At 38.9% G+C, this 17248-nt stretch overlaps 1 protein-coding gene across 2 annotated transcripts in view; it reads left to right on the top strand.

Moving 5' to 3' along the window:
* The window catches only part of SFMBT1 (Scm like with four mbt domains 1), a 38449-nt gene extending 23238 nt beyond the window's left edge, over positions 1-15211 (top strand). Inside the window, exons 12-21 of one of the 2 annotated variants that reach the window (XM_026857665.1) lie at positions 154-196; positions 1474-1538; positions 3000-3139; positions 4966-5075; positions 6750-6925; positions 7665-7843; positions 8032-8067; positions 8176-8277; positions 8761-8889; positions 9736-15211. In XM_026857665.1, coding sequence (XP_026713466.1) covers positions 154-196; positions 1474-1538; positions 3000-3139; positions 4966-5075; positions 6750-6925; positions 7665-7843; positions 8032-8067; positions 8176-8277; positions 8761-8889; positions 9736-9876 — 1121 coding nt within the window. In that variant the 3' untranslated portion in view covers positions 9877-15211. Of the gene's footprint in view, positions 1-153; positions 197-1473; positions 1539-2999; positions 3140-4965; positions 5076-6749; positions 6926-7664; positions 7844-8031; positions 8278-8760; positions 8890-9735 lie in introns of both variants that reach the window. The other variant, XM_026857664.1, reaches the window with a different exon arrangement.
* Positions 15212-17248: the final 2037 nt, after the last annotated feature.

Here is a 17248-nt window from a genome sequence, read left to right as displayed (position 1 = left end):
GCATGTCTCTAGTGCACATGCAGTGACTTTGAACGTAGCTTCTTTTTGATGTACAACTTAGAGGAAATGAGTCTAGTATATATATTGTGCTAGAAGTTTCGTTTGCTTGCCTCCCATACTTTGCCATTTATATTTTCTTCTTACTCCTTTCAGTAAACAAGCAGAAAAAAATTGCAGTAGTTCAACCAGAGAAACAGTAAGTAACCGTATCTTTGCTTTTATTTTTTGATGAGTTTGGGTTTTATTTTCTTCTTCTTCTTCTTCTTCTAATTGGTAAATCCCGTTACGTTTGAGGCAATTTAACTTTACAGAAATGCTATACTGAGGGTTCAGAGATACCACAATCCATTTATTTTGATGCTGGTAGTTCCCGTTGATGTTGAAAAAGACCTCTTGTGCTGCTTTAGCAGGAGATAGAAAGCATGGAGTTTATTTTTTAATAATGCTAGTGCAACTCGGCTGAATTATTGATTGGGTAAAGTCACTGAAGTTCTGGGCTTGAAATTGCTGAGCGTGCATTTTTAAAAGCTTGTATAATCTGTGAGTATTGGAGTGCATTTAAGAAAAAACTAGCCTGATCTTAAGACTGTTTGTAAGCTTGTGCTTGAGCCTTTTTCTTAATGGTGATTAATAGGAACAATTACTGGATACCCTTTTGGCTGTATTCCCTTCTCAAATAATGAAGTTTCTGTAATATAAAAATGCTTAGAAAATGTGGCTGTCTTAACATGTAGCTGTGATTTTTGCACAGCTGATCGGAAAATTTGGCTTCAGTGTGAATCATTTAGTAGATGAACTTCTAATAGTTACTTCCCAGGATTAAATTTGGCCCAGACTAGCCAAAAAGAAGAGTTCTCCTAATATCTACAATTTGTCTATAAACTCTCTGTCATGCATATGAAACTCCATGTGAGCCTGCTCAAAAATGCTCAGTAGAATGCCTGACAGTTGGTTTTATTGACTCTTGCAGCTTTACAAACACCAGATCTGTCAGTAGTCCTGCCAATGTTTTCATTGCTCCTAAAATACTGAGCAGACTGTTCTTCCATGTTTTGTAATTGGATTTCTTACCAGAGTACTTGAGTCATTTTGGTTGTATTTTGTTTAAAATCCATCTTTTTCAAAATGCCTAAGGTAAGACTGTACACTGCCTTGTGCCATGAAATGTGAAATAACGTTAAAAGGAGGCAGAAAATGTAAACTGTTGTCAGTATCATTGTGTGGTGTGTTTATCAGCATGGTAGTCTGTATACTTCAAGCAAGAAAGGATTGCTGCTAGCTGTAGGATTACAGTAGTCCTTTCGAAATTGAATTTGATAGTTTTTGCATGTTATTGTGAAACAGAGGAGGTATAAAAAGCAGATTAATAAGGCTGGAGATTGAAAAAAAAGAAATTTAATGGTTGGATTTTAGTAACTGAGAGGTGACTATCTTTACCATCTGTCCCTTTTCCCAATCTTCTTTTCATTTCAGAATTTTATCTTCAAGGACAGTTCATGATGGACTAAAGAACCAGGAACTGAACTCTTCTGACTCAGGTATTGATCAGAGTGGGCAGACTAACAAAGACAAAATCCTGTAACAGTTCAGCTGCCTCACTGTTCAGCTGCTCAACCCTCTTCTGTTAGGAGAGGGAAGAGGAGGGGTTTGCAGATTTTCTTACCTTGATCATTTATTGAACTTCAGAAAAGAATGAAACAAAACCATACAATTACTTGTGTCCTTCAATTGATATGTGCATTAAACTTGAAAATTAGATTTTTACACCAGAATATCTCCCTCCAGCAGAAGATATGTGGAGCCAAATGTGTACTGTGACCTATGCAGATTATGTTTTTATTGTCACCTGTTACATTTAGTAATGGTGGGAGAACCATAACAGGCATGCTGCATCTGTGCTCTTGAGTTGTTAGATTCTAGCTTGGGGAAGCAGGTTTGTCTGGTTTTTATGATGACTTCATCATCATGATAAACAAAAGCAATTCAAACAGTAAATGTCTTTGTGTGCCAGATGGCGAAATCTAATAATTTTCTAAACTGTTGCAAGAATGAGTATGATGAATAAGTACATCTGCTGGTGAAACAGTCATACAGATCTATCTGTTTGGCAACAAAATGCCTCTTCTGCTGTTTTCTGTACAGTGAAATGCACATCTGAAGCTGCACCAAATGCACGCTTTATAGAAATGATTCGTGCTTGTTTAGCATTTTAATTGGCATTTAATAGAGTCATAATGTAAATTTGGCTTCATTTATGTTTCTGCCAGTTATCAACTACTGAATTTGAGATCTTTAAGTGATAGTGTTGCTCAATCAAGAAAAACTACAATACTGCTAGGGTAAAGCAATTTTGTATTTATACATAAGCATATTGCAATACATATTATACATAACTTTAATTCTGAGCAGCATTGAAGCGTTTAATAGGTTTAGAAAACTTGATGTCACTTCATCAGAGGTCACTTCATCAGTTGCTACATCTTTTGTTTGATGATTGAGGGAAAAGAGTCTAAAAATGCAAAGCAATGTGATACAGCAGTTTAGGATGAACAGTGGGGAATAAATTTGCCAGCTTCTCTGGTAGCAGTTGTTCTGGAGAAGTTTTGGACTGGAAATTTATCTGAGATTGTTGTGTAAGAAGTGCTTCTGCTACCAAAAAGTTGGGATAGTTGTCTTCTTGCCTCTTCTCACTGGTGTAATACCATGAAGCATCAGACTAGCCAGGAAGAAATGTTTCTTTTCTGATAAATGACCAACTTCATTTCCTGTAGTTTGACAATTTGCAAGCATGCACATAAAGTATGACAAATGTTTTGTCAACATCAAATACCTAATGTTGTCACTGTAAATGTGACACAGACACTACCCCAAATTCATGTCATTCGAGACTTTTCCCCCTCCTTTTTTACAGCTGGCAAAACGTTATGTACTGCAAGAAGTCATTCTTTGCTGGGGATTTTGTAGCATGTGATTTAAATCTTTGCTTTCTCATTTCTCAGTGGTAATTAATGGAAAGTACTGCTGCCCAAAGATCTACTTCAACCACCGATGCTTCTCAGGGCCTTACCTTAACAAAGGCAGGATTGCAGAGCTTCCTCAGTCTGTGGGACCTGGGAACTGTGTTCTTGTTCTCAAAGAGGTGAGGTGGTTGTACATAGTGGACCTGCATATAGCAGTGTTATTATAAATGCTAGAGTCTTTCTCTAATTATAGATGGGTAATGAATAAATTTGAGCTGATAATGAGTAAAGAGGGTTTTTTGCATAAAATCAAGTATAAATCATGGACTATTTTATGAATGGCTGGAAAGAGTAAAAGCCTCTCATTTATCTGAGTTACAGTCAGCCTTCTACTGCTAAAACTTTAATTTTTAGGTTAAAACAGAGTAACCTGTAATTACCACAAAGGAGTTAGTATATTTTTATAGCTGTAATAAATGCTTCAATTTTAATTAACAGAATTTAACTTCAAATAATCCCAAAACTCCTTTACAGTTTGCACTGTTGATGTTAAAACAGGAAATACAGATATTCTTAGCAGAAATGGCAAACTGTTTTCAGTAATTGGAAAATTAAAAGAATTCTCTGTGGTTTATAGTTGGATATGATTTGCAAAGATCAAATGAAATTGTGTTTTTTTCTTTCTAATGTAACTGAGGGAGGGGAAGAGGGAGGAAGAGGCTATTCTTTAATACCAAAGAGCCTCTTCTCCTGAAGGTGTTTCACGGCAAATTTATAGATACTTTAAGGCAACAGTTATTTTTCTGAAATCTCCAAAAAGGTCATGAAGTGGTTATTATCTGACCAGAGAGGCTGAAACCCAAGGCATAACTATGTGTGCACACTTTGAGCTCTCATGAAATGACCACTTTAAATGCAGGAATCATAACTCTGAGAGACCTTAAGAAAGACTTTCCGGCAGACATGCTGTCAAACAACAGTGGACAAGAGTCAAGATGATTATTGAAAAAGTTCCATTTTTGCATACAGAAAAGTACCTCATCCTTTCTGCAAGTTTCAGTACTCTGATGTAAGCACTCCAAAAGAACAAGTGTGAAATTCTGTGGCAGCTTCATCTAACCTTGAAGGTTAAATTCTGCTTCACTGCCTGAAAGTATAAAATATGCACAAATCCTGCTGATAAACAGATGCCGAGTGTTGCTAAAAGTTGAACCAATATGCTTAGTTGTATTCATTTCAGTTATGACTCTTGTTCAGTGTATGAGTCCTAGAGTAAGTTTTGGTACTTGCATTATATTTAATACTCTTCTTCTGAACTCTAAACTTCTGGACTGCTGCATTAGAAGGAATGAAGCTGCAAGTTTGTTATGTCAAGGTTCTGATCCACTAATTTGGGAATGATTTGGAATAAGCACATACTGAAAATAAGAAATACAATTTGAATGCACATTCTGTACTGTCCCCTGCTAACTTCAGGTTATTCACAACTTTGAGTTACTTTACAGCACCAGAGAAATTGTTATTATAGCCTTATCATGGTTCTTGAAAGCAAAACAGAGGAAAGCTTAAGATTCTGCAGTGTGATTTTGTAGCAAGTAGCAGGTTGGCAGGCAGCAAAATCTTGCAGCATTTTTTGGCACATCTTCACATGTCAAACAATCTCTAAGATAAGTGCTTAGATTTACCCAAGGTTATATAGTTTTGTATTCAGCCCCAGAGTTTAATTTAGTGATGTGTAATTCAAGGGCAATGACTTGGAAATTGCTAGGTGCACTCGAGACTGCAGACAAATTCTGAAGGTTTGGCAAGATCCAAAGTGTCAACTCCTCCTAGTTTTCATTTTGGCAGTATCAGGAGCTATCTGTAATCCTGCTGTGAATGAGTGCTTTGATGCTAGATAATTTGGATGAATAGAGGTAATTTCCTATTCTATCCTGGCACTTTAAAATAGATCTATTGTACAAATAACTTAAATGTATTTTCTCCTCTTCCCTCCCTCATGTAGGTTCTCACTTTATTGATCAACGCAGCTTACAAACCTAGCCGTGTCCTACGAGAACTGCAGTTGGATGAGGAAGCTGCATGGCATGGGCATGGAGAGACCCTAAAAGCCAAGTAAATTCTTGTCCTGTTCCCTGCTTAGTTGATCCCAATGGCAATGTTCTCTGCAGTCTATGCTTTAAATTCTCACATTTCAGAGAAGGAAAAATTGCTTATAGCATATCAAGATGCTGACAGCCATTAAACTTCCAAATCTTTATACATTTCTTCATGAGTATATGGTGAAGTGCATCTGATTTTAATGCTCCTTAATATGCCAGGTGTGCTCTGCTGCTGGCATGTAAGCAGCTAGTGGCCAAGTAAGGATGGTGTTATACTGGTACAACATAGCATATACACTGGCAGACCTGCATGTGAGGTTTAAGATAATTTAATTCACTTGAAGATAATTGTCAGTATTTTAAAGCAGAAGCATACACTGCTCAGGAAGATTCTCAGACTTCCATGGCATTTCCACACAAATTTCTCAGTGGAGTAAGATTCCTCTGAAATTAAGTTATAGCAGTGCTCTGAAATGGCCAGACATGGAAGCCTACCCTAAAGCACTCCCTAGCTTTCCACTGAGCTTTTTGGGTTGGATCTTCTTTGCAAGATTATTTTGTGCAGAGGAAAAAGCAGTGATCATATCTGCATATATTTAAAAATTCCAGATATTCCTTTATAGTCTGGTGATACTCTTGTAGTTATGTCACTGTGTTTGCATACTAAAGATCAGATTTTCAAAAGGTGCCGTAGCATGTTTTCCTACATAGTTTTGGACATGTCAGAAATTCTTCTGTTGGATCAGTTTCATGTGTAAAAAAAACCCTACCTTTCCATATATTGAAGGGATTGCTCTGGATTTGGACAACAGGAAGATCGTATGAAAGGTCAATGTAAATAGATGTAGCTGAATAGAGGAGGAAAAAAAAAAATTGGTTTCACTGAAGTTGCTGTGTGTTTTCTTTTATCACAGTAGTGACACCAGGGATATCTGGACTGTGATGACTTAGTTCTTCAGTGCATTAACTGGATACTTGCAGGCCTGAGACATCCGTAGTAGATATCAGCATGTGCCAGTAGCTGTGTTGGGAGAACCAAGCAGAAATGAATGATGAATGACTCTGGCAGATATTTCACAGTGTGGCTTTGTCAGTGTCATGGAAAGGATGATCGAAAAAAAAAAAAGAAATATTTTCATAATTTAAATCAAACAGGAGCAGTATATGCAGTCATGGCAAGTGACTGTTCTGACAAATTGTTCAGCAGTTAGATGAAAGCTGATTGGAAATGTGACAGTAGTTCATTTGTTTGCCATAGTATGTGCATAGAATGGCTCACTAGAAGCTGTCTGCTGTTACCTTTATTAGCTGAATTGGTGCACTCCATCTTTCGGAACCAGCTGTCTACATGACAGTGGACACTTCTGCAGTCTCTTAAAAACAAGGAAAGCACAAGCCATTAGTGAACAAAGAAGACAAAACATCTAAACTCTGGGATAGTCCTCTCAGATAGTATTTGTTTGGTACTACAGACATCTCTCTGGTGCTGGCTTTTTTTCTTTGCTTGAGGATCTGTCATAAGAGACAAGAATACCTGTTTCCTGGACTTGTCCATAAAGTTCATCAATGCTCAGATTTTCCCTCAGTTTCATCTCAAGACAATATTCTCATACACCTCCTCTAAATGAAGTACTTTTATCCTGGCAATTAGAGGATTCCTGAATTATGACCATATTTTCAATACTAGGTACAAAGGGAAGAGCTACCGTGCAACTGTGGAGGTTGTGAGGACAGCAGACCGGGTGGCAGATTTCTGTAGAAAAACATGCATCAAGCTGGAATGTTGTCCAAACCTCTTTGGCCCACAGATGGTGCTGGATAAGTGTTCAGAGAACTGCTCTGTCCTGACAAAGACTAAATACAGTGAGTAGGTTGCTGAACTCAAACCAAGGTGGGACTTGGGGTGTTATATTTCAGTTTGTTCTGGCTTTGCCTCCAGAAGGAATCCAAAATACATGGCTTTGTTTACACAAGGAGCAGCTCAAGCACTACATACACAGGCTTACAAAATATCCATGTGCTAGTGTATAGGGGAGGAAAAATTAATTCTGTATTAAGTGTTAGAACCTTGGCTTCACTTTTTGGTGTGTGCTCAAAGCATTATCTTCTTAAGACAACTTATGATAGTTCAAGTGGCATTGTAATTGATTTTACCTTTTTTTTTTTTTGTGGAACAAAATAAAACATCTTCAAGCTCTTTTCTTTAGGTTTTTAGGTTTTTCTTTAACTTCAACCATTTACACTGTGAGAACAAACAGCGCATTGAGGTCATGTTTAAAAACTACAAAACATCACAAAAAGTGCCATTAAATTGGACCAAGTCTGTGCCTGATGATTTTTGTACGAAGTCTGATCATTTGGGCCCTCTCAGAGATAAAGAAAGTAAATCTTTACAGGGCAAATAAAATTGGTTAGTAACTCTTTTTCCTTAAACCAAATTGAAGAGGAAAATATAGACATAATCATTGTGAAGTTTTGCAGAATTGGGATTTCTACTGGGAAATGTCTTTCTACTGATTTTCCAGTCCTGATGATGGACAAACCTAAGCAGTGACACTGAAGGTGCATTTCAACATGGTGCTCCTTTCTTCTGTCCTGGTAGCACACTATTATGGAAAGCGGAAAAACAAGCGGATAGGTAGGCCTCCGGGTGGCCACAGTAACCTGGAAGTAGCCATGAAGAAACCAAATAAAAGACGGAAGAGACGAAAACATTTTTTTGTTCATAAGAAAAAACGTTCTTCTGCTTCAGTGGATAACACTCCAGCTGGATCTCCCCAGGTATGAGACTGCCAACAACTTTAAGAGATGCGGTATGTGATTTTTGACCAGCTACATTTGAAACAACAAACTCTTAGTTCCTTGTAATCTCAGGTTACAGCTGACAAATGGGTGGCAATTGTAGCTTTTGTCCTAAACTTACCATATTTTTATTTCATCACCTTTTTTTTTTTTTCCTACCTCTTCAGGGCAGTGGAGGAGAAGAGGATGATGACCAGGATGAGGTAGATGAAGAATCTCTGACTGAGGATAGTACCTCAGAGCACCAAGACGAATTGCTTGAGGAATCAGAGGTATCAGAGAAGAAATCTCTGTCATCTTCTCCTACACAGAGTGAACTGTCTCATTCCCTGGCTCAGGACCGAGACAAGCGGAAGAGGAAGCTTAGGACCTTTTCCTTTTCTGATGATGAAAATAAACCTCCTTCACCAAAGGTAACTTTGAATGTAGATTTCTTTTCTAGAAATCTACAAATATCTTGGGAGTATTAACCATCATATATGTGTTTTCATAAAATGCTGTGGTTACCATTGTGAAGATACTACAGAATAATTAAAAATCATGATTTCTGTTGCAGTTGTATTACAGGACTGCAATAAAGACTAAACAGAAAGCTGTAGCCAGGATGGTGAGCTTTCCATTAGCACTCCTCTTGGTTCAACCAGAGCAGTGATGTGGTATTCACCAAATCCTGCTTTTAGTTCCCTGCTTACTGTCTCTAAAAATATTATAGCCTCCGCCCTCAGCACAAGGCTTTTCTGCACATCTCTGCTAACCAAGAAACCTCTACAATTTGAGCTCTTATTAGAGCTTTATTTGGCAGCTGAATATTTGAGTATAGGGGAGTAGAGGGGAGCATTGGTCCATTGCATATGTAATATTTTGGGAATTCTTTTTGTGCTGGGTCGCTTCTCTAGGAAATAAAGATGGAAGCTGCTGAAAAGCTGCAGCTGGACAGTAACCCTCTGGAATGGAGTGTGGCTGACGTTGTACGATTCCTCAAATCCACTGACTGTGCACCACTGGCAAGAATTTTCCTTGATCAGGTATCATTTTCTGTCTTGAAATGTCTAATCTGTCAATTTGCTCCTTGTCCTTGAATCACACAAAGAAGCTAGTTTAAATTTCATAATAGAGTTTTGAGGGAACAAACGCATATACAACCTGTAGTCTGGGAGAGGAGACTTAAGGGAATGACCAGAATTTTCTTAGTACTGGTGAAGTGTGTTTCAGTCTGTGAAGCATCTGAATCCCAAAACTATAGAGAAGGCCTACAACTAAGCACCATGAAGGCAGGAGCCTGTTTTCTAGGAGATAGTTTTTCCACTTGTGTTGACTTTTCCAAATTATAAATATTTTCTATTTTGCAGACTAGCTGCAGGTGTTGTACAGCTGCGCAGGAAGTGAATGTTTTTGTGTTAAAGTACAACAACTAGAGTACAAGCATGAGTCAGGTTAACATTGTACTTGCATCTTGGTTAAAATTTGCCATAAAAAAACCCAAAAAAATACCATCTACCAAAACTGTAGTACTAGAACTATTGATAAGTATGGTTTGTGGTAGATGTTCCAGAAGATGTACTTTTTCTTTTAGAACCTCTGTTTCTATAGAGGTTAGGTAAAACAACTTTCTGCATGAAATTCCCTTGGTTTCTGTTGTTAGGTTGATTTTTTACAATAGTATCTCATGAGATTCTGTCCTTAGCGAGTGAATTTAAATTGACATCTTAAGAAAGGAGTTAATTTGTTTGAGAAAAATTTTTAAGCTTCCTGGAGTAGCATGAAAGAAACATCTAATTCACAAAAGGTCATGAATCTGAAATTACAGCAAAGCTGAAGGAGCAGGGAAAATAAAAATGCAAAGTCACTATGGAGTTTTTGTCTTCTGACAGGAAATCGATGGCCAGGCACTGCTGCTGCTGACCCTGCCCACCGTTCAGGAGTGTATGGACTTGAAGCTTGGACCAGCGATTAAACTTTGCCATCACATTGAGAGGGTCAAACTTGCCTTTTACCAGCAGTTTGCTAACTGAGGAGCAGCCAAGTTGAAGTGGACCTTTGAAGCACAACTACAAAAAAATGCTCCCTTCTCTCTAGCAAGGAAAGCCAAATGAAGTTAAACTAAGGTCCTGGTGACCTAAAAGCATCTGTCAGCCTCAGTTTTTCACTTTGACAAGGGGAATACAACATCTGGAGCAAAATGCCAATGCAAACACAGGGGCTACTCTACCAGCTGCCAGCTTGGGAACACAATAGTCTCTTGCTCTATGGTTCCCTTTTTTTTAATGTATTTTTTAATGATTACAGAAAAGTCTCCTCTGGTGGGAAATTACATTTCAATAGTTCTGTTGGCACAGAACTTTAAAAGGAGAAACAGATCCTGTTTACGTTAGCATGTAGGCTGCCAGAAATAACCTTTCTCTGTTCCTGATGATTCACAGAATCCCCTTCCTTCCCTGTGGATGAACACTTGTTTTACCACAGCACTGGCTTTGGAATGTGCTCTTTGCACATTCGTGTGTCAATGTTAGGAGTTTTTTAATGAATTTGTTCATTGTTAGGACAACGAAGTGGCCACAGGGTTCTGAATGTACAGTATAGCAAGAGTGTGGTTCCTTTTGGGGTTTTTTGGGGGTTTTGGTCTTTTGTTTTGTTCTTGTTGGGTTCTTGTTTTGTTTTGTTTTTACTACCTCTGTAGCCTGAACAGTAGAAGTGATGAACTAAAAAGGGAGGGAACTACTTCTGCACAAATTGTCTGTAGCTGCACAGCAGTCTCTCTTCTGTAGGCATGTCAGGAGTACAAGCCAGTAACAGCATACAGAGCTTCTGTTCCAAAGCTTTAGCTGAAACCTGTGTAGACTTAACCTGGATGTTACCTTTTTCTCAGATGTCAGAAAACATAATTATTTTGCACTTCTCTTACAGATGGGCTGTAGGAAAAAAGGAAAGAGAAAGTGCCTCTGCATTTTCTGTATTTTGGTTGTCAGATAATTTTTTTTTTTCCAGTTGTGTGAAGTTACTTTCTTTTTTCTTATAGCAAACAGTTGGGCCATGTACACAGAGCCTGTCAGCAGACTTTTGCTTTGCTACCTGAACATCTTTTTAGAGAATACACTAAGGAAACTGCGATCAATAGAGGACTGCAACTTAGCTCCACCAGTGTTTGCATACTGGAAACTATCTTATGAGCATGACTTTGTATTTTTAACTATTTACAGCTGCTCAGGATCAGACTTGGTGAAAATGTGAGAGGTTGGGAAGGAGTCTGTGTGCTTTTTTTAGAGAAAAGGACCAGAGGGACATCTAGTTCCATCCGTAGACTACAGTAGGATGAACTGCTGATTTTAATTTTCCAGGGTAATAAAACCCAGTCAACTGCTTGCTGTAGACCTGTACTTTACACTTTAAGTAACAGGGCTTACATTACTTTTCATTAAAGTTGTGGGGAAACTTGCATCAGACTCAAGATCTGCATCAAATAAGTATTAGGTTTCAGCTGGCTTGCATTCATTCACTCTGCCTGTTCTCAGAGTATTTGGAGGAGCACAAGCAGGAGCTTTATGGGTGCAGCCCTGGGCCTTTATCTCCTATTCAGATATATTTTTTCAGAAAAATGTGGTACAGTAAGGTGTTTGAGGTAGGAAGGTTCTTACTGCAGGAATTCTTTTAGGAAAGACACATTTGCTGGTTTCTGATACACTGGTTACTCTGGTCAGATGGATTGATTCAAGCATCTCTTCAGCCTAATGTGGTCCATTATTGTGATGCTATGAGCTGTAGGATTCAGCGAAGAGGTAGTCTGTAAGCTAAGAGCTGAGTTTGCACAGTCTGTGTCTGTATCTGCCACATAGGTGTTGAGGGGGAGTTCCCTCCAATGAAAAATTTTTAGAGTAAGCAAAACTAAATAACTGGTGTTTATTTCTTTTGCCCCTTAGAACAACTGCCTAGTCAAGGCAGAACTATTTATAAAAGTGCTAAAATCAGATATTTTTTTTTTCCATTCCAAAATTGAAATGTAAATATCAGACAGACTGTTTACTAGCTGAGTATTCTTGATGGAGGGAGGGCAGTGTGTAGCTAGGACACTTTTTTTCTCCCAAGTTGTAAGAAGAGCCTGAAAACATAATTAAATTGAAATCAAAATGACTCTTCTTTCTCACAGCAGACATGTGGCCAATAAATGGCCATTTTGTCTCTTCATATTATGCTTAGGTCATCTGCCTGTACTCCATTCCCTTAGGACAAGCTCAGTGATAAACCATTAGGCCTGAGAAAAATTTTGAAAAAAAACGCTGCATTGCTATCAGCGTCTTGTCTTGAGAAATTTGACCAGCAGAGAACTTCTGGGCTGGAAGATGATGCTTTTGGATCATATTTGTCATTCTTCAGGGTTTCCAGAATTCTATTGCACTGATGTCCAGCAGAATTGACCTGCATAGCCAAGAGATGTTGCTTCCACCTTCCCCATGGACAGATAGATGTCTTTTTAAGTAGCTGTCAGGAGAGAAAAGAGCTTAAAGGGTAATTTAGTGAACCTGTTAACATGGTGCCTAGGGTTTTAAATACAAATGTCATACTTCTTTTTCTCAGTAAATAAAGCAGTCAGCAGTTTCAGAGGTTAGTGGGATACTTACTGGTCACCTTTGGTATGTTTTATAGGCTGGATTTTTCTGCCTTGTTTTGGGAGGCACTGACAGTCTGGTCCCAATGGGATCTATTTTTGTTGAGATTTTCAAAAGGGATGTTTTCATTATTTGTGAAATGTTTTTATGCTGCACACGGGTACTGTACACTCTGTTTCCTGGAAAAAATGCACTCTTTTATTGCTGGATTTAAAAGGGATAATTGGGGCTTTATCTTGATGGATGGTGTTTCTACTTGACTCTGTTCAAGTTCCTCTTTCTCTATGCGTGGCAGATGACACAACTGCACTTATATTTGTTCACCGTATTCCAACATGACTTGAAATGCTCACGCACTGCTTTAGTTGCTCTGTTTCTTCAAAACTGGATTTTGTGTAGCTGATGTCTGAATCCTGGCTTTGGGTGATACTGATGTTTCACCAGCAGGAGTTGCTGGGACTGCAGTAATTTAGGTTTCAGGGATCTGTGCTGTACTCTACCACATCATTCACGATAAGATACAACAAAGCTGGAGTCGAGGAGAAAGGCAGTGATGTCTTGCAGATGTCTTCAGTACAAGAAAATGAGCCCTCCACTGGGCCTTGTGTACTGTGGATGTGGATGGTAAAAGGCAATTAGCCTTGACTGACCCACTGAGGGTTGGTATTCTAGCTTGTTTTCATAGGCATTGTACAGTCGTGGTTTTGCACATCATAGCTTTAGAAACCTGGTGGTACTTCCATGTGGCACTTGTACTCGGTGCTAAGCTTAGCCGTGTTAGGCAGAAAGATTCTGTTGAGTCACCATAGTATGCTTTATGCACCAACACAAGGATTCCGTAACAAAAGTATTTGACCTCCAAAAATGTCATGGAAGGTTAATGTGGTAGAATTATCCCCCACAAAGCATGAGCAGCTCGCAGTCCATCCTAAACAGAAAGCAATCCTTCCAGAAGAGAAAAGGTACAGCACTGATAATGGTGAATGAAGACTACTTTTTTCTAATGCTAAACATTTCTGAAAGTTGCTCTTTGAGGAATTAAATAAAAGGCAGATTCATTTGTGTGTTGTATAGAACTCCAGCAGTGTTTGCAGTCTCTCCTGGGATTAATGGAAACAGTACATACAGAGTTCAGGAGTGGTTGAGATTACTTTCTCTTGTCACAACTTTCAGCAGTATTTTGTTGTTGCTTTAGGATTTGCTAGTGTTTGTTCTCAATTCCAATGATGCTTTAAAGAAGGGAAGGAGTATTTAGCTGCTAAGTCCACAGAAGTGTAAATATAATTTACAGTTGATTGGACTGAGCACTCCATTCTTCTGTTAAAGTACAAAGACTTGGTACGTTGTTAGCAAAAAGCAAAGTGGCTTGCAAGATTTTTGAATGTAAAGGAATAGGCTTCAAAACTGTCAAGCTCAATTTGGAGACTGGATACCTTTGGACCAAATCTATTGTTAGAGGAGAAGTTACTAGATGAAGTAGCCTTACCAGAAAGCCAAAAATACAATGATCCTATACAAACCTACTCCTTAACCAGTCCTGTCGCATAGTGGCAGACTGGTTACTGCCTACTGTGAGCTCAAATTACCTAAAAGTAACTAAGCACAAAGACTCCTCTGTCAGGAGACTTCAAATATTGGCTGAAGGCTCCATTTTAAAGGGATTGTGTGCTGAACCCCCATTTCAGAGTCCTGCCGACCTTCCCCAAACATGCATGTAGCCTTGTTTTCAAAGGCAGCCTTTTGGGTGAAGGATTAGAGTGGGACTTGGGAACACCAGATAAAACAAGCCTCTTTTATTGTTATGTGTTTTTTCTAAAAAATAATAATAATCTGTATGAAATATAGCAAAAATGAGTAGGTTAGTGACACTTTGTCTCCATGGTCATTTCTAGCTTCCTCAACATCACATCTGTTGTTCTGAAATGCACCAGACATATAAATGGACTTTTTGATGAGAAGACAAAGTTACACTGTTGGGTGCAAAGCCAGCAGTGTTTGGCTCAGCTTTAAGCCATGGAAGCGAGCAGGTCTTGCGCTGACAAAATTCAGAGGCAGTAGGTCTGACTTAGCACAGACATGGGCACAGAGCCTGTGGAAGTCCTCTAGCCTTGCACAGTTCAAGAGGAACGGACCTTCTGCTTGAAACACGGGGACAACTCACTCAAGTTGCATGAATGAACAGTGAGGTCTGGGCACAATGCCCACTGAAAGCTGTTGAGCACCACTTTCCAAGAAACCTCATGGAAAAAAAAAAAAAATCTGGAGGTGTCATGTTTCTCCTCTACTCTTTCATTTATTTTTTTTTAATTTCTGTTTAAAATAAATTTTAAATAATCTTTGTAGACAATCAGAGGTCTTCTAGGAGACTCTACCCTAAAGGGTACCAGCCCTCTACCCGTGGGCCTCTTTCTTATACTAACTCATTGGAACTGATGCACTTTTCCTGTATTTTGCCTTTTTTAATTAGCTGCTTGTTCTTAAACAAAGATTTAAATGCGTATTGTGTTGTGTCCCTTCTGCTTGTTGTTTTACCTTTCTTTAACTTTTAAAAATATATATATATGCAGTGAGACTGAAGTACTACATGGAAGAGAAACATGCACAAGAAAATATGCCTATTAAGTCCCACCATTGTTTGAGCAGGTGTAACAATTTAATCAGAGGATTTTTTTAAAAAATATTTTGGATGGATATTTTGCTTGTTTTGTCTGTAAATAGTGTACATAAGTTTGTGGTATATGACAGTTTTAAGTGGTTGTAAGAAAATTAAAAAATATACTTAAACTGTTACTGAGGACTTTAGTGTTACTATAACGGTAAATACTGCTGCTTACCATGAGCAATTTTACATCTTACAGAAGTGTGGGGAAAACTGTATATTATGTTCCATTACTTGCATAAAAGGTAAATGCAGACCATGTAAATACCACTTGCACAGGCTTCATTTTAAGAGCTTGACTATGCTGTATACAGTTCCCTCAAATGCAGGAGTCCTATTTATCTAAGCTGCCTTCTAAGATAACAGATTTTGTTTCACAGGATGCTGAAGCTAATATACAGGAGCTGGGGACAGAAACTACCAATCAGGGTAATCTAACTGTTTTCTTTGAACATAATGACCTTCTTGGTATGATCCGAAGCAAACCTTGCAGGTGATGCTGCTCCTTCTGAATGGTTTGTAAAGGTTTACACTGTCCCAGTGAGTCGAAATTTTTGGAAAGAGCTGCTTTGCTTTCTCTATATAACATGAGGGTCCACAGGACGTTTCAGAAATGGGTCAGTCTTGTAAAGTTCTTGTTTCCTTACTTAACATTACAACAGATTGTATTTGTGTGCTCCTCAGCATTTGTTGGCTGCATTTCGGCTGTCTTGAACTGATTTTATACTGGGTACAGAAAATACATAGGAGTGGGATGAAACTGATTTGCTTAATGCTGTCTTTAAACATCTATAAATATATAGGATTTAATGTAAACCTTTTACTTGCCTTTACAGAGCACTATCTACCTGAAAGAAGTCTGAAGGCTTGTGAATAGCACATACCAGGCAGCAGTGTCTTGTTGTCTGCTACAGGTTTCAGAAGGGCATATAGGAGCCATGAGGAGCTGAAAACCCTTGAAGAGCTGTTTTTGAGGAATGATGTATTTTAAAGTATGGAATATGGAGTAACACAAGGCATAAGCCCTTGAAGTTGTATTTCCAGATTCATGTCTGAAATGTAAATTTTGTGTGTAAAAAAGCATTAGATCCGTCATTAACCAGTCTAAGTGTCCACGTCAGGTATGTGTGGGGAACATCTGATGTTCAGCATCAACTCTGAAAGCTTGAAAACTGCTCCTGAGGTAAATAGGGTCAGGTCCATGTTTGAAGTGCAGTGCTTGATGGCTGTGATCCCTGTGTACAAGGGGGAGAACAAGCAACCTGCTTTGGTCCTTGCCCCCTTCTTTTAGGTAACTATTTGCATTCCTGAACTCTTGCTTTTGATGCAGCTCAAAGCAGAGGAGCATTGACGTGGTGTGCAGAGGCACTGGATGGTGAATTTTGGCTGTGTGGTCTTTAAGTCAGAGAATTGAGAGCATTTCTTTTTCTAGCTGCAACTTCCAGACATTCATGGCACAGCTTAAATATCAGAGCATTCACTGATGTGTGCCGATACTGTTTGGCATCACTTGCCAGGAAAGACAGTCACGTAGGTGGATTTGTGAGATAGATGCAACAAATGACATTATTTGAACAACTCTTGCTTCATGTGCTCTGCTTAGTTTTCTGCTAGACTTAAACATGTTGCATTTTCTGGGTCGTACTTCTAAGTGAATTCATATTTATACTGGGATTTTAATTATTTAAAGAAATTCAAGAAACAGCATAAGAAAAAACTACAGTGCAATACTTGAACGCAGTTCTCTTGTGATTACGAGGGTATTGCGTGAGGGGGTCGGTCGGACTCACTGTTCACAGGTGTACATCATTTTCCAAACAGAAGTGTCAACATGTTGTGTTTCATCCATTGTGCCGTTGGTTGCCCTTTTTAAAGGGGGAAAAAAAATGCTAAAGAATCCAGGTCGTAATTTTTTCTTTCCAGTTTGATGTCAAGCTTGCCTGAGCTGTAGCGGCTGGGTAAGCAAAACCTCGCGTGGGTCCGGGTCCGACCCAGGGATTCGTCTGGTGGGGCTACGGGTGCGGTTTAGCAACGCGTGTGGAGCCGGACAGTGTTTTGCGGCCGCTCAGAGGCCGGTGAACGGAGCGCCGGCGCGCTGGGAGCTGCCTGGCGGGCGGCCGGCTC

The sequence above is a fragment of the Athene cunicularia genome (assembly GCF_003259725.1).
Source record: "Athene cunicularia isolate RWA chromosome 12 unlocalized genomic scaffold, athCun1 chr12_part1, whole genome shotgun sequence".
In the NCBI taxonomy this organism is placed as follows: domain Eukaryota; kingdom Metazoa; phylum Chordata; class Aves; order Strigiformes; family Strigidae; genus Athene; species Athene cunicularia.
Note: the sequence above shows the minus strand (reverse complement) of the source record. Positions and strands in the feature narration are given on the sequence as shown.